General features: G+C 43.6%; 1 protein-coding gene across 1 annotated transcript in view; it reads right to left on the minus strand.

Moving 5' to 3' along the window:
• MAPK1 (mitogen-activated protein kinase 1) overlaps window positions 1-24885 on the minus strand; it is a 112411-nt gene that overhangs the window by 47058 nt on the left and 40468 nt on the right. The window contains exons 2-3 of the mRNA XM_023197972.2: window positions 4226-4408; window positions 2418-2607 (exon numbers count right to left, since the gene is read on the minus strand). Of these exons, the coding sequence (XP_023053740.1) occupies window positions 2418-2607; window positions 4226-4408 (373 nt within the window). The remainder of the gene's footprint in view (window positions 1-2417; window positions 2608-4225; window positions 4409-24885) is intronic.

The raw sequence follows: 24885 nt of genomic DNA on the forward strand, positions 1-24885 counted from the left end.
CTTCAACCCATTTTGAATTTTTTTTTCCTTTTGAGACAGGGTCTCACCCTGTCACCCCAGATGGAATGCAGTGGCACAATCTCTGCTCACTGCAACTTCCACCTCCCAGGCTCAAGCAGTCCTCCCACTCAGCCTCCTGAGTAGCTCGGACCACAGGCACATGCCACCACGCCCAGATTAATTTTTCTGTATTTTTGGTATAGATGGGGCTTTGCCATGTTGCCCAGGCTGGACTTGCTCCACAGCTCAGGCAATCCACCTGCCTTGGCCTCCCAAAATGCTGGGATTACAGGCACAAACCACTGCACCCAGCCATTCTGAATTAATTTTTTCATCTTTTTGTATGTTTGCCCAGATTCGTTTGCTGAAAAGACTATTCTCTCCCCATTGAAGGGTCCTAGCACCCTTGTCAAAATTCAGCTGACCAGAGATATATGGGCTTATTTACTGACTCTCACTTCTATTCCACTGACTATGTCTATTCTCTCTCTTTTTTTTTTTTTTTTGAGACGGAGTCTTGCTCTGTCGCCCGGGCTGGAGTGCAGTGGCCGCATCTCAGCTCACTGCAAGCTCCGCCTCCCGGGTTTACACCATTCTCCTGCCTCAGCCTCCGGAGTAGCTGGGACTACAGGTGCCCGCCACCTCGCCCGGCTAGTTTTTTGTATTTTTAGTAGAGACGGGGTTTCACCGTGTTAGCCAGGATAGTCTCGATCTCCTGACCTCGTGATCCGCCCGTCTCGGCCTCCCAAAGTGCTGGGATTACAGGCTTGAGCCACCGCGCCCAGCCTATATGTCTATTCTCATGCCAGTAGCACACTGTCTTGATTACTGTGTTTCGCAGCAAGTTTTGAAATCAGGAAGTGTATCAGTCCTCCTCCTCCATATGAATTTCCATATGAAGTTTAGGATCAGCCTGTCAATTTCTATAGAAAAAAAAACAGCTAGGGCTTTGATAGGGATTGCACTAAATCTGCAGATCAATTTGGAGAATACTGCCATCTTAACAGTATTAAGTCTTATGATCCATGGACATGGGATATCTTCCCATTTATTTAGGTCTTCTTGAACTCCTGTGCATTTTTTTAGACTAAATTGACATCGCTCTATCACATCTAAGATATCCATAAATTTCCCTCCTTGTTTACCTGTGACACCCATTAAAATAGAAATATGTAAATGTTGCATATTTTCAGGAGAACTCTGAGGACTGTAAAGAATTTGGGGTTTTCTTATTTAGCTGGAATGCCATATTAGGTATTAAAGTCAGTGAGGTTAAGTTTTCTGCTGCTATCTTTTGAATAAAATTTATTGAAGAAAAATGTTACCAACGAAATAGATGATTTTAAAACTAATACATAATGTACATGATCCCGTTTACCTACATAAAGTATAAAAGTACACACGTATGTAAGAGCATAGAAAATACTTTGGGAGAAAATACACCAATTTGTTTTTTGTTTGTTTGTTTTTTGGGGACGGAGTTTTGCTCTGTCACTCAGGCTGGCGTGCAGTGGTGTGATCTTGGCTCCCTGCAACCTCCGCCTCCCGGGTTCAAGGGGTTCTCCTGCCTCAGTTCCCACGTAGCTGGGATTACAGGGGAGTGCCACCATGCCCAGCTGATTTTTATATTTTTAGTAGAAATGGGGTTTCGCTATGTTGGCCAGGCTGGTCTCAAACTCCTGACCTCAGGTGACCCACCCACCTCGGCCTCCCAAGGTGCTAGGATTACAGGCGTGAGCCACCGCAACCGGCCACCAATTTGTTTTTTTTTTTGTTGAGACGGCGTCTCGCTCTGTCGCCCAGGCTGGAGTGCAGTGGCCGGATCTCAGCTCACTGCAAGCTCCGCCTCCCGGGTTTACGCCATTCTCCTGCCTCAGCCTCCCAAGTAGCTAGGACTACAGGCGCCCGCCACTTCGCCCGGCTAGTTTTTTTTTTTGGTATTTTTTTAGTAGAGACGGGGTTTCACTGTGTTAGCCAGGATGGTCTCAATCTCCTGACCTCATGATCCGCCCGTCTCGGCCTCCCAAAGTGCTAGGATTACAGGCTTGAGCCACCGCACCCGGCCCTGGGCACCAATTTGTTACAGTAGTTAGTTATCTTGGCCTGGTGCTGTGGCCCATGTATGTAATCCCAGCACTTTGGGAGGCCGAGAAAAGAGGACTGCTTGAGCCCAGGAGTTCAGACCAGGCTGGGAAACATACTAAGACTCTGTCTTAAAAAAAAAAAAAAGTATCTCTGGGGAAAAAGGAGCAATGGAATAAGGAAGAAGAGGACTACCACTCTACTAGCATTTTTGCCATAAAAATGTTTTTGGGCATTTCTGGTGACATTTAAAATACGATAGTGAAAATATAACTATGCTTCAGTGAAAGAGTTTTTCAATATATATCACCTTAATAGTTAATAACCTGGCTGACCTTGAGATCACAGGTGGTGTTGAGCAGCAGGTTGGAAGGCTTGAGGTCACGGTGCAGAACGTTAGCTGAATGGATATATTTTAACCCTCTGAGGATCTGGTAAAGAAAATAGCAGATATGGTCGTTGCTGAGGTGTTGTGTCTTCAAGAGCTTGTAAAGATCTGTTTCCATGAGGTCTTGTACTATATATCTGTTTGCACAGGTTAAGTAAAACACCAATTAGCTGGTCATATTTAGCAAAGCGTTGAAAACAAAAATGCATCCTCTCTTGACTCTCTTCCCAAACAGTCCATTATTACACCATGAGGCCCTTAAAGGAAAGAAGAAACTGAGGAAAACTTGGTTTCTTTCATGGAAGGAATCTGAAGTCGTTAACTTCTTTTAGGTCCTGTGAGATGGCAAGAATTACGGCATTACATCTGACTGATGCAGTTATGGGCCTAGACTGAGATCTGAAACAGGCTGTTACAGAAATTCTGGTCAATCTTCAAGTCTCAACCTCTTTGTTCTCTAAATTGTCCACCATCAAAGAACCCCCTCCAAGGTTTGTTGGAAATACTGGTGGCCTGTAAGTAGCACACATTCCCTCCTCTGTTTGGTCCAGTAACCTGTAATGTCACTATTCTTTTTTCTTCTTGTTGCCGCTCCCCTCCTCTCTCAAGCTCCTCAAAAGTCAAACATAAAACTTCCAGAAATACAGGTCTAGAAACATACTCTTCCTAGTAAATCCAACCCTAAGTCTATTTTCTTACTCTCCCATAACTGTTAAGATCCTAAATAAATAAAACTATGGGCAAGTCATGCTAAGAAGGGGTTTGTGCGTGTTTTGCTCCTCTTGCTTTCTTGCCTGGTCACTTATTTAACTACCTAAAACTTCAGCTATGGCTACTTTCCTTCTAACAGAAATTAAATTATTAAAGCATTTAGCCTTTAACTTCATCATAGTATTATTTCATTAGCAGTATTTCTGCATTTTTTTACTCTCTTCTGTGTAAATACTATTCTCTGTTTCTTACAGATTGATGCTAGAGGCGGCGCAGCATGGGATTCAAAGGAAACATGATTTTAAAATCTGTCATTTGAGAGAGGCTTATTTTCATGGCAAAAGTAAAGTAGGACCAACAGGTGGTAGTGGCAGGAGGCATTTCACTTCAAATATCACTACAACTTATTAACAGAGCTGTTTAAAAATGGAAAGGGCTGCCTAGAGACAGCGAGCTCCCGCACCCTGGAGGGGTGGAATACAAATTGGGTAAACTGGTAGGAGTGCTGTATAACCCTCTCCCTTCTGGCAGATCCTCTTCAGTATACTTAACCTCTCTATCTTTCAAATGGAGTCTGCCCAGGCAGCATCCTCTAAACCTGTTCAGTCCAGATATCTAAATGTTGGTCATAGTTAATTACATAATTTCAGAGCCCAGTTGATCCTAAAGATCATAACAACCAGTTCCTTCATTTTAAAGGTGGGGAAACTGAGACCTCAAGTAGTGACCTGATTCTAAGATCAGGACAGTCCTGATTTCACCCGGTAGACAGCCAGGGCACCCTCTTTCTTAGTCTATTACTGATCTTCCCTTTACCTTTTCATCATCACAACAAACCATCCCTTGGACAGAAAAAAACATGACTGCAAATGGAGTTAACCAAGATTTTCCATGACTAGACTTAGGGAGTAAATGGCAAACAGATTACGATTTTCCCTTTAGCATGTTTAAAGCACTTTTCCTTTAAGTTCAGGAAATTTCAAGTTCTATTTACTCAACAAGGTTACCAAGCAGTGGAATTGGCTAGTTGCCTAAAAAGGATACACATCTTTCATTTGCTCGATGGTTGGTGCTCGAATAATGTCATTGATTCCAATGATGTTCTCATGTCTGAAGCGCAGTAAGATTTTTATCTCCCGCAGGGTTCTCTGACAGTAGGTCTGGTGCTCAAAGGGGCTGATTTTCTTGATAGCTACTCGAACTTTGTTGACATTATCATAAGCAGAGCTTAAAAGAGAAAGACAGATGGCATTAAAAACAGCCCTCAGAATATTTGAAGAATGCAAATTGGCAAAGTATTATATTTTTAACACTCTGTGTAAACACCTGTTTCATACCTGTGAAGGTAGCATGTATATTATCCACAAAAAGGCCTCAAGCTAGGGAGGATGGATGTAACTGACACGAGATAGCATACAGCGACTCTCAAAACTAAGAAAGAACCTAGGCCTGTTAATTGGGTGAATGTGTATTTTCATAAACCCAGAAACATGCGTTTATAAACCCAGAAATACACAAACAAGCATTTTCCCATTGTCTTTTTTTTTTTTTTTTTTTGAGACAGAGTCTCGCTCTGTCACCCAGGCTGGAGTGCAGTGGCGGGATCTCAGCTCACTGCAAGCTCCGCCTCCCGGGTTTACGCCATTCTCCTGCCTCAGCCTCCTGAGTAGCTGGGACTACAGGCGCCCGCCACCTCGCCCGGCTAGTTTTTTGTATTTTTTAGTAGAGACGGGGTTTCACCGTGTTCGCCAGGATGGTCTCGATCTCCTGACCTCGTGATCCGCCCGTCTCCGCCTCCCAAAGTGCTGCGATTACATTTCCCATCGTCTTAAACGGCAACTGCATTCTGGTGAGAATAATCACTTCTGCCTCCAAAACACCTTCCTACTGTTGTATCAAATTCCTCTGACACAGAAGAAACATTCAAATAACCGACAACCGTACATCTTTATCCCTAACAAAAATGGACCCAAGAGAACACCTTGATGATTTGTATCAACTTTGTTTCTCTCACTTGCAAAATGATATGACCATTTCTTCCATGGAACTGAATCAAGATACTTGGGTAGTTTTATAACAAAACCTAGAAAGTATTATTCGAAAAACACATTTGCGGCAGTAACATGGGGCCCAGTTCTTTCCAAGTTGTCCTTTATATCTGATATACCAGAATTCTAAGTAAAAGCAATAATAAAAATTATGCCTTCAATTTTATGAATTTGAATCTTGAGAATTACTACTATCTTTATGATAAACATTCTATTAAAATCTTGTGTATAAGAAATTTTCATATTAATAAATGTCAACATCTGGCCCACTGGCCAAAGCAATAAAATAACACTGATAGGCAATAAGACAACATTTCTTGTTTCCTTGGGATAAGTGCTAGAATAGAAAACAGTAAAATAACTTTATTCTAAAGTTTATGCTTCTAAGGCCGGGTGCAGTGGCTCACGCCTGCAATCCCAGCACTTTGGGAAGCTGAGGCAGGTGGATCACTAGAGGACAGGAGTTTTGAGACCAGCCTGGACGACATGGTGAAACTCTGCCTCTACTAAAAATACAAAAAAATTAGCCAGGCATGGTGGCACACACCTGTAATCCCAGCTACTTGGGAGGCTGAGGCACAAGAATCACTTGAACCTGGGAAATGGAGGTGGCAGTATGCCAAGATTGTACCACTGCACTCCAGCCTGGGCAACAGAGTGAGACTCTGTCTCTAAATAAAGTTTATGCTTCTATAATAATATTTATCAGTCTACTAATCGAAAGAATTATTGATATATTTATCTGATTCTATGACAAGAAAATGCTCTAGAGGGGAACTTTGTCTTACTAGGATCCAATTATTCTACAACACCATTAACACACAGTACACAGGTGGCCCCAAATGTTCTGAAATATATTTTCTTAAGTAAAAGAACCACTACTCAAATCTTATTTTGCTTTGGTTTGGTGCATGAGGCTCTAAGCCAGTAATTTTCAACTAGACATGCAACAGCATATATAATAATAATTTAACATAGCATTAAAAAGCATATATAATAAGCAAGCTTATTCAATATTGGGAATATTTTTAGAAATAAAAATTCTAGGGCCAGGCGCGGTGGCTCAAGCCTGTAACCCCAGCACTTTGGGAGGCCGAGACGGGCGGATCACGAGGTCAGGAGATCGAGACCATCCTGGCGAACACGGTGAAACCCCGTCTCTACTAAAAATACAAAAAACTAGCCGGGCGAGGTGGCGGGCGCCTGTAGTCCCAGCTACTCCGGAGGCTGAGGCAGGAGAATGGTCTAAACCCGGGAGGCGGAGCTTGCAGTGAGCTGAGATGCGGCCACTGCACTCCAGCCTGGGAGACAGAGCCAGACTCCGTCTCAAAAAAAAAAAAAAAAAAAAAAGAAATAAAAATTCTATTTTGGTAATTCAACTCATAGAACAAGAGTTCAATGACAGGACAGATTAGTTACAAAATACTGGTTTAAACTCAACATTACAATTTTCTAGTGCTAATATTATAAATTTCTAGTGTTAACAGTCAAATGTGGCCATAATTTGTTCTGCAAAATTATAATCCAACAAAATTTTTGGAGAGAGGAGCTTATGGTCAGTGTGCCCCTCTACTGTATCAACACTCAGTGACGAAATAACTGCCCCCCGCTTTTTAAAAAATTTTTTGGGAAGGAGCCTCGTTCTGTCGCCCAGGCTGGAGTGCAGTGGTGCGATCTCGGCTCACTGCAAGCTCCGCCTCCTGGGTTCATGCCATTCTCCTGCCTCAGCCTCCAGGAGCCTGCCACCACACCTGGTTAATTTTTTGTATTTTTAGTAGAGACAGGGTTTCACCATGTTAGCCAGGATGGTCTCGATCTCCTGACCTCGTGATCGGCCCACCTCGGCCTCCCAAAGTGCTGGGATTATAGGTGCGAGCCACCACACCCGGTCAACTGCCTCCTTTTAATTGAGAAAACATGAGATCATCTTCATCTGGTACCACTTGAAAAAAAGGAGTTTGGTCTGTTCCTGTCTGCTCCACTTAACCATTCTGCTGGTTTTTTGGTTTATGCAATCTATCTTTCAGAGAACTGATGACAAAGAGGGATGCACTCTTCCATAACAACTCCATACTTGCTAGTTTCTCCTTGGATTTATAGGTTTTGTTTTATATATTTTATTGTTGATACTTGGGAAATAAGGCATACCATGAACTTTCAGGTGTCTACGAATAGTTTATGCTTTAAAATCACTTTGACATTACCAATTGTATCTTGTTTTGCTCAACCCCTTTTGTCCCTAATTACCACCACACTACAGGTTTTTGCTATGTGTCTCTTATCACAGGAATCAAAAGATGGTTCATTAAAAAGGAACATTAAAAAAGAAGGCTGGGCGCGGTGGCTCACGTCTGTAATCCCAGCACTTTGGGAGGCCAAGGCAGGTGGATCATGAGGTCAGGAGATCGAGCCATCCTGGCCAAAACTGTGAAATCCCGTCTCTACTAAAAATACAAAAATTAGCTGGGTGGAGTGGTGTACACCCATAGTCCCAGCTACTCGGGAGGCTGAGGCAGGAGAATCGCTTCAACCCAGGAGGCGGAGGCTGTACTGAGCTGAAATCACGCCACTTCACTCCAGCCTGGCAACAGAGCGAGACTCGGTCTCAAAAAAAAAAAAAAAAAAAGGCGGGGGCAGTCCTAATGGAGTCCTAATGGGTGTGTGGTGATAGTTCATTGTGGTTTTGATTTGCATTTCTCTAATGATTCGCAATGATGACCATCTTTTCTTATGTCTTCTTTTGAAACGTGTATTCAATGTTACGCCTTTTTTTTTTTTTTTTTTTGGAGATGAAGTCTCGCTCTGTCACCAGGCTGGGGTGCAGTGGCATAATCTCGGCTCACTGCAACCTCTGCCTCCCAGGTTTATGCGATTCTCCTGCCTCAGCCTCCCAAGCAGCTGGGATTACAGGATTTCCTGACCTTGTGACCCGCCTGCCTCGGCCTCCCAAAGTGCTGAGATTACAGGTGTGAGCTACCCACCACGACCAGCCAGGACTGCCACTATTAAAAACAAACAAACAAATAAACAGAAAATAGTAAGTGTGAGGATGTGGATAAATTCGAACCTTGTACTCTATTGTTGAGTGTGTAAAATGGTGTAACCACTTGGAAATTCCTCAAAAAATTAAAAATAGAAATCCCATATGGTCCAGCAATCCCACTTCTGAGCATATATCCAAAACAATTCAAAGTAGAATCTTCAAGAGCTATTGCCAGGTTCATGTTCACTGCAGCATTATGCACAATACACAAGATGTGGAAGCAACCGAAATGTCCACTACAGATGAATGGATAAAGAAAATGTAGCATATACATAGAGTGGAATATTATTGAGCTTTAAAAAAACAAACAAACAAAAAAAAACAAGGAAATTCAATTCAACATCCAAAAACCATGCCTGGCTAATATTTTTTATTTTTTATTTATTTATTTTGAGACACAGTCTTGCTCTGTCACCCAGGCTGGAGTGCAGTAGCGCATCTCGGCTCACTGCAAGCTCTGCCTCCCGGGTTCTCGCCATTCTCCCGCCTCAGCCTCCTGAATAGCTGGGACTACAGGCACCCGCCACCACGTCCGGTTAATTTCTTTTTTTTTTTTTTGTATTTTTGGTAGAGACACGGTTTCACCGTGTTAGCCAGTATGGTCTCGATCTCCTGACCTCGTGATCTGCCTGCCTCGGCCTCCCAAAGTGCTGCGATTACAGGTGTGAGCCACTGCGCCTGGCCAATTGTTTTTAATTTAAAAATTTTTTGGTAGAGATGGGGTCTCGCTATGTTATCCAGGCTGGTCTTGAACTCCTGGTCTTAAGTGATCCTCCCACCTCAGCCTCCCAAAGTGCTAGGATTACAGGCATGAGCCATTGTGCCTGGCCTGAATTAATATTCTTAATTGTCTACACTACTCAGTGTGGTCTGCAGAGTTAATGTAATCCCTATCAAAGTTCCAATGCCATTTTTCAGAGAAACAGAAAATGCAAGCTTTAAATTAATATATAGAACCACAAAAGACCCCATATAGCCATAGCAATCTTGAGCAAGAACAAAGGTGGAGGCTTCATATCACCTGATTTCAAAATACACTACAAAGCTATAGTAAGCAAAAGAGCATGACACTGCAGGGATAGGGTGAAATGTGCAGATAATTTGTTAGAGTATAAAGTTTCAGTTAACCAGGATGAGTAAGTTCTACAGCTCTATCCTACAGCAAAATATAGAAGGAGTTCCAAGTAGTCCCAGCTACACCGAAGGCCGAGGTGGGTGAAGGCCACCTGCGTGACCACGGATAGCCGCCCTCGCATCGGTGCGCTGCAGCGTCAAGTGGGACGGCCACTGGTATTATATACTTGCAAATTGCTAAAAGATTAGATCTTAAACATTCCCACCACAAAAAGTATGTGAGATAACAGATATGTTAAATAGCTTGATTTAATCATTTCACAATATACACATATATCAAAACATCATGTTGTACACCATGAATATATACTAATTTTTTTTCCAGCACTTCCACTTCAGCTTTATATACTAATTTGTATTTGTCAATTATACCTTAATAAAGCTGGGTGGGGGGCAGGGAATCAGCATGGTACTGGCATGAAAACAGACAAATAGACAAACAGAACAGAATAAAGAGCCGAAACATAAAGGATAGTCTCTTCAATACATGGGGCTGGGAAAATTGGATATCCACTTGCAAAAGAAGAAAACGGATACTTATTTCACACCCTATACAAAAATCAAATCAAGACAGATTAAAGACAAAAACTGTAAAATCTGAAATCATAAAACTACTACAAGAGGCCAGGCGCGGTGGCTCATGCCTGTAATCCTAGCACTTTGGGAGGCCAATGTGTGCGGATCACAAGGTCAGGAGATCAAGACTATCCTCGCTAACATGGTGAAACCCTGTCTCTACTAAAAATACAAACAAGGAAAAAAAAATTAGCTGGGCGTGGTGGCAGGGTGTCTGTAGTCCTAGCTACCCAGGAGGCTGAGGCAGGAGAATGGTGTGAACCCGGGAGGCAGAGCTTGCAGTGAGCTGAGATCGCACCACTGTACTCCAGCCTGGGCAACACAGCGAGACTCCATTTCAAACAAACAAACAAAAAAACTACTAGAAGAAAATATAGGGGGAAAGCTTCTTGACACTGGTCTGGGCAATTATTTTTTGGTTATGACCCCCAAAGCACAGGCAACAAAAGCAAAAAAAGACAAATGGAATTGCATCAAACTAAAAAGCTTCTGCACAGCACAAGCAGCAATCAACAGAGTGAAGAGACAACGCACAGAATGGGAGAAAATATTTACAAACCACATATCTGATAAAGGGCTAATATTTAAAATATATAAGAAATTCAAACAATTCAACAGCAGGAAACAAACAAAATATTTAAAAATGGGCAAAGGCCAGGAGCAGTGGCATCTGCTTGTAGTCCTAGCAATTCAGGAGGCTGAGGTAGGAAGACTGCTTGAGACCAAGAGTTCAAGACCAGCCTGGGCAACATAGAGAGACCCTGTCTCAAAAATGGAAAAAAAAGCAGGTGGGGGTGGTAGAGAGTGGGGGCAAAGAATCCAAATAGACATTTCTCAAAATAAGACATACAAATGGCCAACAGGTATATGAAAAAAGGCTCAACATCACTAATCAGAAAAATGCCAATCAAAACCACAATGACATATCACCTCACAGCTATTAGAATGGCTATTATCAGCTGTGTGCGGTGGCTCACGCCTGTAATCCCAGCACTGTGGGAGGCCACGGCAGGCGGAAAACCTGAGGTCAGAAGTTTGAGACCAGCCTGGCCAACATGGTGAAACCCTGTCTCTACTAAAAAATACCAAAGTTAGCCAGGCGTGGAGGCAGGTGCTTGTAATCCCGGCTACTTGAGAGGCTGAGTCAGGAGAATCACTTGAACTCAAGAGGCGGAGGTTACAGTGAGCTGAGATGGCACCACTGCACTCTAGCCCGGGCAACAAGAGTGAAATTCTGTCTCCGAAGGAAAAAAAACAAAAACAAAAACATGTAAATGTTCTTGCCCCCACCACACACAAACGTAACTATGTGAGGTGATGGGTATCTTAATTAGCTTTACTGTAGGGATCATTTCGCATGGTATACGTATATCAAAACATCACATTGAACACAGTAAATACATTCAACTTTTATTTGTCAATTATGCCCCAATAAAGGTGGGGGGAGAAACCAAAAAGGTCATTCTATCATATGCTATAACATGGATGAAGCTTGAGGACATTGTATCAACAGAAATAAACAAGTCACAAAAAGACAAATACTGCATAATTTCACTTATATGAGGTATTGACTATTAATAAACTCATAGAATCAGAAAGGAGAAAGGTGGTTACAAATGGCTGAGGAGATGGAGAAATGGGGAGATGTGTTCAAGAGTACAGGTTTTCAATTTATTTTCCAACATGAAAAAGTTCCACATCTGTTGTGCAAGAATGTGAATATACTTAACACTACTGAACTGTGTACTTAAAAATGGTTAAGATGGTTAATTTTGTTTTTTACCAAAACACATAATTAACCAAAACAATTTTTCTTTGTAAAGAGATGAAGTCTCAGATGGGCACAGTGGTTCACGCCTGTAATCCCAGGACTTTGGGAGGCCGAGGCAGGCGGAGTACGAGGTCAGGAGATCGAGACCAGCCTGGCTAACATGGTGAAACCCTGTCTCCACTAAAAATACAAAAATTAGCAGGGCGTGGAGGCATGAACCTGTAATCCCAGCTACTCAGGAGGCTGAGGCAAGATAACTGCTTGAACCCAGAAGGCAAAGGTTGAGTGAGCCAAGATTGCACCACTGCACTCCAGCTCTGGGCGACAGAGCAAGACTCCGTCTCAGGGGGGAAAATGAGAGACAGAGAGGCTGCTCAGGCCGGTCCTGAATTCCCGAAGTCACTTCCTCAGCCTTCCAAGTAGTTGGGACTACATGCACATGCCACGTAAAAAAAAAAATTTTTAAGGGGGAATGAGATACGTTAAAGAGGGAAAAATATTAAATGTTAATTTTTTTTTTTTGAGATGGAGTCTCGCTCTGTTGCCCAGGCTGGAGTGCAGTGGTGCAATCTCGGCTCACTGCAACCTCTGCCTCTTGGGTTCAAGCGATTCTCCTGCCTCAGCCTCCTGAGTAGCCGGAACTACCGGCACCCGTCACCATGCCCAGCTAATTTTTTGTATTTCAGTAGAGACAGGGTTTCACCATGTTGGCCAGGATGGTCTCGATCTCCTGACCTCACGATCCACCCACACCCACCTCGGCCTCCCAAAGTTCTGGGATTACAGGCGTGAGTCGCTGCGCCTGGCCCTTTTATTTCTTTCTTTTGAGATGGGCTACTCTGTCATCGATGCTAGAGTGTACTGGCGCAATCATGGCTGACTGCAGCCCCAACCTCCCAAGTAGCCAGTAGTGTAGCAGTGTAGCGGGGACCACAGGCGAGCACCACCACGCCTGGCTAATTAAAAAAAGTTTTTTTGGAGACGCAGGGTTCTACAATGTTGCCCAGGCTGGTCTCGAACTCCTGAACTCAAGTGATCCTCTTGCCTTGGCCTCCCAAAGTGCTAGGATTACAGGCGTGAACCACCACACCTGGCCGATAATGGGGGAAACTTTTATCCAGCATTGGGTTAGTACCTTCTATATATCAAGAACTACTCTAACATTAGGATGCAAAGATTATGATTAATATTCTGGGCCGGGGATGGTTGCTCACACCTGTACTCCCAGCACTTTAGAAGGCCAAGGCAGGCGTATCATGAGATCAGGAGTTTGATACCAGCCTGGCCAACATGGTGAAACCCCATCTCCACTAAAGATAAAAAAAATTAGCCGAGCATGGTGGCACACGCCTGTAATCCCAGCTACTTGCAAGGCTGAGGCAGGAGAATTGCATGAACCCAGAAGACAGAGGCTGCAGTGAGCCGAGACTGTGCCACTGCTCTCTAGCCTGGGCGACAGAGCTAGACTCCATCTCAAAAAAATAAAAAAAATAATAATACTCTTCCCTTGAGGAGCCCAAGATACTGAGACTGCCTAGTCATCTTAAATGAACACAACCTCAAGTCCCAGATGAATTCTATCCTAAGAACCATAACTCATGGAGAATGGGAGGATATTAAGGTCCGAAGTGAGCACACCCATCTCAAGTCTCAAAACAGATAGATTCCTGCTATTTGATAATAAAAGGAAATGAGATTCCTGCTATTTAATAACAGGAAATGAACTATTGATATATGCAACACAGATGCATCTCAAATAATTATGGTGAGTGAAGCCAGACCAAAAGAAACGTATTTCCATTTATAGGAAATACAAAGTAATCCTGGGTTTACTTTGGATTTCCCCCAGGGTTGCCTGGGAATGGGAGGAAGAAGATTACAATTGGAAAGGAGGTAACTTTTGGAGGCAATCAGTATGTTCCTTATCCTGACTGTGTTGATGGTTTCGTAGGTATATAATGTATTAAAACTTATCCAACTTTATACATTAAATGTGTACAATATTTTGTATATCAATTATTTCTTAGTAAAGCAATTAAAAAAAAAAAAAAAAAAGGAACCAGGACTCTTTGGCCACATGATCCATTCTAGTGCTGCGGCGAGTGGGAAACAGATTCCAGAAGTGTACTGATCAATAAACGTAGAAGTCCATGAAATTCTGGAGTAGATTATTTAACAGATGTTTTGTGATCGCTTAGGGAAAAAAAGGGAACCAGCATGAGTCAATTATGAACAAGTCATGCTAAACTAGCTTTATTTCCTGTTTTGATAGGGTTACCACAACAACACAAAATGAAGACAGAGTTTTGGTGAATTCAAGCCACGCTTGTCAAGAACTTCCCATTTGTGAGGCTTCATGTTAGGACTGGTGGCAAAAACACTGATCCTGCTCTTAAGAAATTTGCAACTTTGTGAGGGAAGGAGACAGGAACACAGAACATACTTTGCCTTTTATCATAGTAAAGCACTTCTGAAATACAAGGAGGAGCTGGGTTAATTTCAAATACTAAGGGAAGGATTAAAAGAAGATGAAGCTCACAAGAGCCATATCCTGAAGGATGAGTAGGCTTCTGACAGAAAAGCAAGACCGCAAAGAAAAGAAAGAGGAAACATGAAGCGAGGTAAGCGACTGAGACATCTGTGGTCGCTGTCCACCAACCCTCACCCAGCCATGCCCATGCCCATGAGAGAAGGTTTCTGGGGTCAGGGGATCATGCTCCTCAGGTGCCCCAGAATCCCCTGCATCTGGAAAAGTGTAGGTCCACACCCAGCAGGTGCACTTGAGGTGGTGGTCAAAGGGGCAGCTGCTCGCTGGCATGTATTGTGCCTAGACTGTGCAGGCAGGAGGCCACACACATGTGCTCAAGCTCACAACACATGGACAGTGCTGTGGCTGGGAAGGGAAGAGGACTATGCTGAAGGCCTGCTCTGCTGAAACTACTGACACAGAACTCTAAGGAGCCTGAGTATTTTCTATTTGAATCCAACCTTCCAGGTCATTAAGAAGGTACATTAAGCCTGGTGCGGGCATGGTGGTGCACGCTTGTAATCCCAGCACTTTGGGAGGGTGAGGAGGGCAGATCACTTGAATCCAGGTGTTCCAGATCAGTGTGGACAGCATCATGAAACCCTGTCTCTACAAAAAATACAAAAATTAGCTGGGCATGGCGGCACTTGCCTGTAGTCCCAGCCATCCGGGGGACTAGGCAGGAGGATCACTAGAGCCAAGCAGGTTGTGCCACTGCACTCCAGCGTGGGTGACAAAGTGAGACCCTATCTCAAAAAAAAAAAAGGAAAAGAAGGCGTATCTGTCGTGGCAGGAGCAGACAGCAACAGCAAAGTCTGCTTAATGTTTCTTAGGTCGATCTTTTTTTTTTTGAGACGGAGTCTCACTCTGTCGCCCAGGCTGGAGTGCAGTGGCCGGATCTCAGCTCACTGCAAGCTCTGCCTCCCGGGTTTACACCATTCTCCTGCCTCAGCCTCCCAAGTAGCTGGGACTACAGGCGCCCGCCACCTCGCCCGGCTAGCTTTTTGTATTTTTTAGTAGAGACGGGGTTTCACCGTGTTAGCCAGGATGGTCTCGAACTCCTGACCTCGTGATCCGCAGGTCTCGGCCTCCCAAAGTGCTGGGATTACAGGCTTGAGCCACCACGCCCAGCCTCCACTTGTATTCTTAACCTAGGCGAGGTAGGCCTGGGTCTGGGAGGTACATAAAGGTGGAGGTGAGGGACAAAGATAGTTTTGAGCATCCTGATTTAAAAATCTAAGGATGCCTGTGGGTGATTCAGATGGAGGAGATGACGGTTCCATCCTTCCAGCAGTATCAGGAGAGAGATCAAGTTGGGAATCCTTAACAGAAGCCACAGTGGTTAGCATTCCTGCAGAGAGAGAATTTCAAGAAAAGAGGTTGGAGGACAAAACTCAGAAGCAGCATGAGGATGAAGAATCAGTTCAAGAAAATGGAAAGAAATGATAATGGAGTAAGAACCTTTAGGCCGGGTGCAGTGGCTCACGCCTGTAATCCCAACACTTTGGGAGGCCGAGGTGGGAGGATCACGAGGTCAGGAGATCAAGACCATCCTGGCGAACATGGTGAAACCCCCGTCTCTACTAAAAATACAAAAAATTAGCCGGGTGTGGTGGCGGGCACCTGTAGTCCCAGCTACTCAGGAGGCTGAGGCAGGAGAATGGTGTGAACCCGGGAGGTGGAGCTTACAGTGAGCTGAGATCGTGCCACTGCACTCCAGCCCGGGCGACAGAGCAAGACTCCATCTCAAAAAAAAAAAAAAAAGAACTTTGTTGTCCAACTCCAAAGGCCATGTCCATGTACTTCTGCTTAACCATGTAGCAGAACCAGAAAAGGGTGGTGCTTCCCAAGACAAAGAAGGAAGGCGTTTCAAACAGGAGAGAATGAGAAAGGTAAGAACTGGAAAGCATTCACTGAATCTGCATGCAACCAGACGATGCGTGGTAACTGTGGTTCAAGTAAGGAAATGGAGAGGATGGGGAGAGGAGCAGAAGGAGTACGGACGACTACTTTTTAAAGAGTGATAAGGCAAGGATAAGGAAAAAAACTTAAATCCAGGTGAAAAACTGAGAGGCATAGGGTGTTATGAAAGCCATGGTTGGGGGTGGGGAGAGGGGAGGCTGAAGGCTGCAGGACCAGGTAGGGTGAAAGAGAAGGCTCCAATGGCTAACTAGGGGGGGAAGAGAAGCGAGAGTAAATTCAGGCACAGATGTGGGGCAGTGGTGTAGACGCCTGTGGGAACCTGGGGTGACAGAGTGCCTGCAGAGAGGGGGACACACAGGGACATGACGGGAAGCTGGAGGGTGGGTAAGAGCCAGGCAATATTTATATTTTCATAATTGTATCCTGGGAAGCCATCAAAGGATGCTAAGCACAGACTTTAAGCATGCCAACATTTACATTTTTACAACATTTCCTCAGGTAGCAGCTTGTTGAAAGAATGGGGAGGATGGTGCACTGGGTCACCTGCAGGCAAGGAGCCCTTTCTGCCAACTTGGAATGAGGGGAGTCACAGCTCTGGATAAATGGGCAAACAGTAGGCTCACAAGAAATGGGTGCTTCTTTCACAAACCTCCCATGTCCCAGCAGGGTCCTGTTCAAGCAGTCTCCATCCAATTAGATGAAATTCCTCAAAGGCACAACTATATGTTCTAAATAGCTCATGTCTTCTTTACTGCAGCTGCAACCAAATTTGTAGGGCAGGAAAATAACAGTATCCTTATCCAATGCCTCTCAACGAAGATATGCTAACAAAAATCCTACAGGTGGCCACAAATGCCCTAAGGAACAAGCTGTTAGCCAGAAGTACTTTGGTCCTGACAACTCAGCTTCCATCTGTCCTAGCCCCAAGATACATGAAATACTAATGGGCCCCAGGCTCAAGTGACCCAAGATATTTCAAATGTCTTTTTATTTTCTTTCTTTCTTTTCTTTTTTTTAAAGACAGAATCTTGCTGTCACCCAGGCTGGAGTGCAGTTGTGTGATCTCGGCTCACTGTCATCTTACCCTCCCAGGTTCAAGTGATTCTCCTGCTTCAGCCTCCCAAGTAGCTGGGACTACCTACAGGTACAGGCCACCAAGCCCAGCTAATTTTTTTTTTTTTTTTAAGTAGAGACAGAGTTTCACCATGTTGGCCAGGCTGGTCTCAAACTCCAGACCTCAAGTGATCCACCCACCTCGGCCTCCCAAAGTGCTGGGATTATAGGCATGAGCCACTGCGCCTGGCCTATTCTTTATTCTTAAGACTTTATTCATTTGAAAGTTTTGCTTTTGTGGTAAGGTACAGTTCCTTTCACTGATGTTTATTTGTTCTATCATTTCTCATAACCCCCTACACCCTGGAGGTACTTGCGTTCTTGTAGAAATATTTAGGTCTGTCCATGGCCCTGACCCTGTAAATAGGGCACTTGACATTACCATTGTTCTCCAATGCCCACAGAAGCTCAGAAAGCAATGAACCAACCTGATCCCCACAGCTATACCACTTCCAATACAGCTACCACATTCTTTTTATTTTTTTGAGAGAGTCTCCCTCTGTTGCCCAGGCTGGAGTACAGTGGTGCGATCTTGGCACACTGCAAGCTCCGCCTCCCAGGTTCAAGTGATTCTCCTGCCTCAGCCTCCTGAGTAGCAGGCACGTGCCACCACGCCTGACTAATTTTTGTATTTTTAGTAGAGTGGGGTTTTACCATGTTGGTCAGGATGGTCTCGAACTCCTGACCTCGTGATCCACCCGCCTCAGCCTCCCAAAGTGCTGGGATTATAGGCATGAGCCACTGTGCCCACTCATCTCCTCCTTTCAACACCATATTTACTACTGTGTGAAAAGCAACAAATATTAATATGGTTAACGCAATACACAGTATTTTCAAGTCTTGCGTCTTCCTATGTGAAGACTTCGGTTTTTGGTGTATTTTATGAGGCAGACATATACTCAGTAGCAATTTAAGTACATTAAAGGTATTAAAAGCAGAGTTCTTAGGAGCTTGAGGATTCTGTTTTACAAAAAAAGACTGATAGTACTTGAAATCAATCTTACAGACTGGTGGGGTTTGTGATTAAGTATGAAGAATAAGAAATGTCCATATCTGCCCATGAAATCATTTTCTCCCTGTGCTCTGATTAAAACTGATAAACATTGAAACTGAGATTAAAACAAAATTCTACACATTAATCATTTATGCATTCACTTTACATTAAACTTGCTTATACTTACTGAAAATACTGCTTTGTCTTAGTTTACAGATGTGTATTACTCAAAATATTTATAGTTTATTTACTGGCCAGGTAATAATGGTATTGAAAAGAAGTTATCAACAATTCTTATTTAATAGTATCTAATTTATTGAGTGTTTATTATCTGTCAGGCTCTGCTCTATGTTAGTATCTGTGGACCTATCTAAGAAGGTGGTATTTAATGGTGCCTTGAAAAGCAGGCAGGATTTTAATAGGCAGCACATGAAAAAGCACTTAAAGAAGAAGCAGCTACAGGAGCTGAAGCATGGAAGGCTGAGTACCACTGCTGGATAGTTCAGTATGGCTGGAGTTTACACCTGTCCAGGGAAGAACAAAAGGTGATGTTACTGGAAAGCTGAGAAATCTGTACTTTACTTCGATAATAGAAAATGAAGAGTCCAGATGTGGTGGCTCATGCCCGTAATCCCAGCACTTTGGGAGGCTGAGGCGGGTGGACCACCAGAGGTCAGGAGTTCGAGACCAGCCTGGCCAACATGGTGAAACCCTGTATCTACTAAAAACACAAAAATTAGGTGTGGTGGTGCGTGCCTGTAATCCCAGCTACTTGGGAGGCTGAGGCAGGAGAATCACTTGAATCTAGGAGGTGGTGGTTGTAGTGAGCCAAGATCATGCCATTGCACTCTAGCCTGGGTGACACAGTGCAACTCTATCTCGGGGAAAGCAGGGCAGGGGAAGGCAGGAGAGGGGAGGGGAGAGGGAGGAAGGGGAGAGGAGGAGAATCAGAAACACAGGTATAGAACTGACTGAAGGCCGGGTGTGGTAGCTCATGCCTGTAATCCCAGCACTTTGGGAGGCCGAGGCGGGTGGATCACCTGGGGTCAGGAGTTTGAGACCAGCCTGACCAACCTGGTGAAACCCTGTCTCTACTAAAAATATAAAAATTAGCAGGTTCCTGTAATTCCAGCTACCTGGGAGGCTGAGGCAGGAGAACTGCTTGAACCCAGGAGGTGGAGGGTGCAGTGAGCCAAGATCATGCCACTGCACTACAGCCTGGGCGACAGAGCAAAACTCCATTTCAAAAAGAAAAAAAAGAGAGAGAGGCCGGGCGCGGCGGCTCAAGCCTGTAATCCCAGCACTTTGGGAGGCCAAGATGGGTGGATCACGAGGTCAGGAGATCGAGACCATCCTGGCGAACACGGTGAAACCCCGTCTCTACTAAAAAATACAAAAGACTAGCCGGGCGAGGTGGTGGACGCCTGTAGTCCCAGCTACTCGGGAGGCTGCGGCAGGAGAATGGCAGGAACCCGGGAGGCGGAGCTTGCAGTGAGCTGAGATCCGGCCACTGCACTCCAGCCTGGGCGACAGAGCAAGACTCCGCCTCAAAAAAAAAAAAAAAAAGAAAAAAGAGAGAGAGAAAAAGACTTGACTAAAGAGGCTAAAACTAGACATAGGGAGACCAGTTATAATTCTTGAAATATCTATACTTATCAACACTTTGAAATTACAGTGCTTGTTAGACCTGCTGCCTGATCTTGCTATTTACGGCATTAGTAAAGAAGGACATATAAAGGCTTCTTAATTTTTCAAAAGTGGTATTTCAGTATAACTGACTCCCTTTGTAATCTCACATTTTATTCATTTAAAATATAAATCTGAAAAGGAGCCACAAGTCTCACCAACTGCCTAAAGGATTCACAGCATTTAAAAAAAAAAAAAAAAAAAGGCCGGGTGTGGTAATTCACGCCTTTATCCCCAGCACTTTGGGAGGCCAAGGAGGGCGGATCACGAGGTCAGGAGATCGAGACCATCCTGGCTAACACGGTGAAACCCCGTCTCTACTAAAAATACAAAAAATTAGCCGGGCGTGGTGGTGCGCACCTGTAGTCCCAGCTACTTGGAGGTTGAGGCAGGAGAATGGCGTGAACCCAGGAGGCAGAGCTTGCAGTGAGCCGAGATCGCACCACTGCACTCCAGCCTGGGCGACAAAGCGAGACTCCATCTCAAAAAAAAAAAAAAAAGATGAGAACTCTTGTTTTAAGGGCAATTTATAGATGCAGTGGAAATGGCAGAGACAGGAAACTGGTACAGAAGTTTGTATTCAAGAGAAAAAAACGTCAGTTTGGGATCTTAAAGGATGTGTATCAAATAACTTTAAAAACATTCAAATGTTAAAGTCAATTTTATTTGTTAAATAATCACCTACATTACATTAAGCACTGTGGATAAAGCAGTAAAAATAGAACGCTCTCTGCCCTCATAAACTATACGAGAGGCGATAAAGAGACACAGAGGCCGGGCGCGGTGGCTCACACCTGTAATCCCAGCACTTTGGGAGGCTGCGGCAGGTGGATCACCTGAGGTCAGGAGTTCGAGACCTGCCTGATCAACATGGTGAAACTCCATCTCTACTGAAAATACAAAAATTAGCTGGGCGTGGTGCCGTGCATTTGTAGTCCCAGCTACTTGGGAGGCTGAGACAGGATAATCGCTTGAACCAGGGAGGCAGAGGTTGCAGTGAGCTGAGATTGTGCCACTCAATGCACTCCAGCCTGGGTGACAGAGGGGGATTCCGTCACAAAAAAAAAAAAAAAAAAGAGAGAGAGAGACATAGATATTAATAAACATATTTGTCATAAACATATGACTACATTATACATTATGATAATTGCTAAGGAAAATGCAAGTTATATAATTAATGTTATTAAGGATAACTAGAAAACTTAGTTTAAAATAGAAGCTTATGGAAGGCTCTTCTTCTCTTAAGGAAATTAGGGAGGCATTTAAACAGAGAACTGAAGGATGAGCCAGAAAAACCAGGTTGCCACTAGCACTCTCAAATCAGCAAAACAATTAAAACAAAAACAAAAACAAAACAAAAAACCACCCATCACATCTCTGAAGGGAGTGGTAAAGTCCTTGGAATGTGTAAGAATAACGACGGTGGAAACGGAGAGACAGCCAAGACTGAAAGGGAACTTGAAAGGCGGGAGGTTGCAATGAGTCGAGATCGTGCCATTGCACTCCAGCCTGGGTGACAGAGCTGGACTCCGTCTAAAAAAAAAAAAAGGAAAGAAAAGAAAAGAAAACCGTGTTTGCCTGAGGCACAAACTGACTGCAAAGGTGCCCAAGAAAGCTTTCTGAAGTGATATCAATATTCTGTATCTTTATTGTGGTGGCAGTTACACAACTACATACATCTGTCAAGATTTCACTGAACAGGGCCAGGCGCAGTGGCTCAAGCCTATAATCCCAGCACTTTTGGAGGCCAAGACAGGCGGATCACGAGGTCAGGAGATCGAGACCATCCTGGCTAATAACACGGTGAAACCCCGTCTCTACTAAAAAAAATACAAAAAACTAGCCGGGAGAGGTGGCGGGCACCTGTAGTCCCAGCTACTCAGGAGGCTGAGGCAGGAGAATGGCGTGAACCCGGGAGGCGGAGCTTGCAGTGAGCTGAGATCATCCGGCCACCGCACTCCAGCCTGGGCGACAGAGCGAGACTCCGTTTCAACAACAACAAAAAAAAATTGTTTCACTGAACAGTACACATAAAAAGACACATTTTATTGCATATAAATTATATCTCAAAAGGTGATTTTTAAAAAAATTTAGCTGTGCTACAAAATTAATGGGTTGATTCTCTTTCATGGTTCATAAGCTGTATTCAAGGAAATTCCAAGGGAAATGCTCTCCAAACAAGTTTTGAGTAATGACAGTATCATTAGAATAAATGCCCAGCCTTTCACAATCATTTCAAAGGCTTTGACATAAAATTTCTAATATTTTTAGGTTTTCATCCCATCCTCTCCATCTCGTCATTATAGTCATGTCTCATAGTAGAGGCTCAATATTTGTAGACAATATATCCACCTTATTTAGACAAACGTTATCATCATGCACAAGCACCATATACTGTAGCAACTAAAATGCTACCTATCAACTGTTAATGGGTTATTTTTAGGGAAAGCTATTGAGCTGTTCTCTAAGCCACCCATTTTGGTGAACTTTAATTATCTGAACACTAAACTACAGTACTTTGTTTCACAGATAAAAATTAACTTGTCTTCAGATGCTAAGTAAGTTAGACTGAGCCAAACTAATGTTCCAAAAATAAATAGGTAGATAATACTAATGATTGCTTTAAAAGAAAATGTATTCCAAAAAAAAAAAGGAAAATGTATTCATTACTTTAGGTTGGTTCTCTGACAATTCGCTAACCAAGAAAAACAGTGCAAAGGTTTTTTTTTTTCAGATGCTGCAAACCATTAAGTGAACAATTAAAAGCTAGCCTAAGGTTATTTTAGCAATAAAACCAGTAATAGTAAATGCTTTGCATTTATAATTATTTTAAGAGCTAATGTTCCAACGTACTATAGGTACCATGGCTTAAAATCTGGTCATTAACAAGTGTGCAACTTCTCTAGAAAAGATGCTCTGGAGAGCCCAGAGCTTGGACAAGTTTTGTTGGTTACATATGCATTTGTCAATTTCTTCAGTAACAAAATAGGCTAAAAGACCAAGAAAAGGTTTCAATTCTCGTCCTATCCCTCACTAGCTGAGAGACACTGGTTGAGTTACCTAGTATCTCTGAGCAACCATTTGCTTGGCTAGAAAATGAGGAAAGCCCAGGGGTTGTGAAGATTACAGAAAAAGCAGATGCAGCCTAAAAGATAGTAGGTCTTCAAAAAAAAGTTGTAAGGTCTTTTAAAAATTATTTTACTTGGCTGGACATGGTGACTCACGCCTGTAATCCCAGCACTTTGGGAGGCCCAGGTGGGCGGATCACAAGATCAGGAGATCGAGACCATCCTGGATGACATGGTGAAACCTTGTCTCTACTAAAAGAACAAAAAATTAGCCGGGCATGGTGGCGGGCACCTGTGGTACCTGCTACTCGGGAGGCTGAGGCAGGAGAATGGTGTGAACCCAAGAGGCGGAGGTTGCAGTGAGCTGAAATCATGTCACTGCACTCCAGCCTGGGCGACAGAGCGAGACTCCATCTCAAGAAAAAAAAAAATATATTTTATTTATTATTCATTACATTTATCATGTGATACCCTAAAAAGGAAGTAACATCAGAAAAGAACACTGGGCTTCAAATCAGGAGGTCTGAGTTTTAGTCCTAACTCAGCTATTTCCTACATATCTGCTATGATAATGCTGTCCAAGTTACAAAAAGAAGATTCCATTATTTCATGTTCAGGCTACATCCAAACATAAGCAGCACAAAACAAAAAATATGGATAAAGAGAATGAAAAAAGGCCGGGCGCGGTGGCTCAAGCCTGTAATCCCAGCACTTTGGGAGGCTGAGACGGGCGGATCACGAGGTCAGGAGATCGAGACCATCCTGGCTAACACGGTGAAACCCCATCTCTACTAAAAATACAAAAACTAGCCGGGCGAGGTGGCGGGCGCCTGTAGTCTCAGCTACTCGGGAGGCTGAGGCAGGAGAATGGCGTAAACCCGGGAGGCGGAGCTTGCAGTGAGCTGAGATCCGGCCACTGCACTCCAGTCCGGGCGACAGAGCAAGACTCCGTCTCAAAAAATAAATAAATAAATAAATAAATGAAAAGAAAAAACCACACACAGTTATACATGTGTATGCACAGACACTGACATAGAGGAAGACTTGTAGTGACATATTCAGAAAAGGTTCCACAAATTTTTGGTGAACTGTAGTACCCAAATTATTAAAGAAGTATGAAAAACATTTCTCTCTTCATGAATAGGAAAAATAACTCTATTTTACTTGATCTAAGATACACTATTAGGATTTACTATTGTGACTATCTTAAATATCCATCATCTTAAATATCCATAACCAAGCAGTTTTGTTTTACTTAAAGCATGCTAGGGTAGCCCGAAGTGAGACTTGATAACAGACACACTCTAACGCAAAGCAGTTACTACTTAGAAGTGTTCTGAACTTGCCATGAGAAAGAAAGGGAGACCCTGATGAAATAGATGGGATACCCACTTCTTGATCACTTCCCTACATTTCCTTTCTCCTCAATTATTTCCTCCCACTTTCAGTGGAAAAGAAGTTTACAATGGTCTGGGTGAGACCAGCTGGTGGTGAGTTATGACAACAAGTAATATCAACACAAACCAAGAGCATTAAGTGACCTGAGGTAGAGTGAGAAAATGAGGAAGGACCACATTTAATCATAATGATCATAGTCATTAGCACAGTGCTAAGAACTTAAGAAAAATCCTTTTTTTTTTTTTTTTTTTTGAGATGGGGTCTCGCTCTGTCACCCAGGCTGGAGTGCAATGGCCGGATCTCAGCTCACTGCAAGCTCCGCCTCCCGGGTTCACGCCATTCTCCTGCCTCACTCAGCCTCCCGAGTAGCTGGGACTACAGGCGCCCGCCACCTCGCCCAGCCAGTTTTTTTGTATTTTTAAT

This window comes from Piliocolobus tephrosceles, chromosome 19, assembly GCF_002776525.5.
Source record: "Piliocolobus tephrosceles isolate RC106 chromosome 19, ASM277652v3, whole genome shotgun sequence".
In the NCBI taxonomy this organism is placed as follows: Eukaryota; Metazoa; Chordata; class Mammalia; order Primates; family Cercopithecidae; genus Piliocolobus; species Piliocolobus tephrosceles.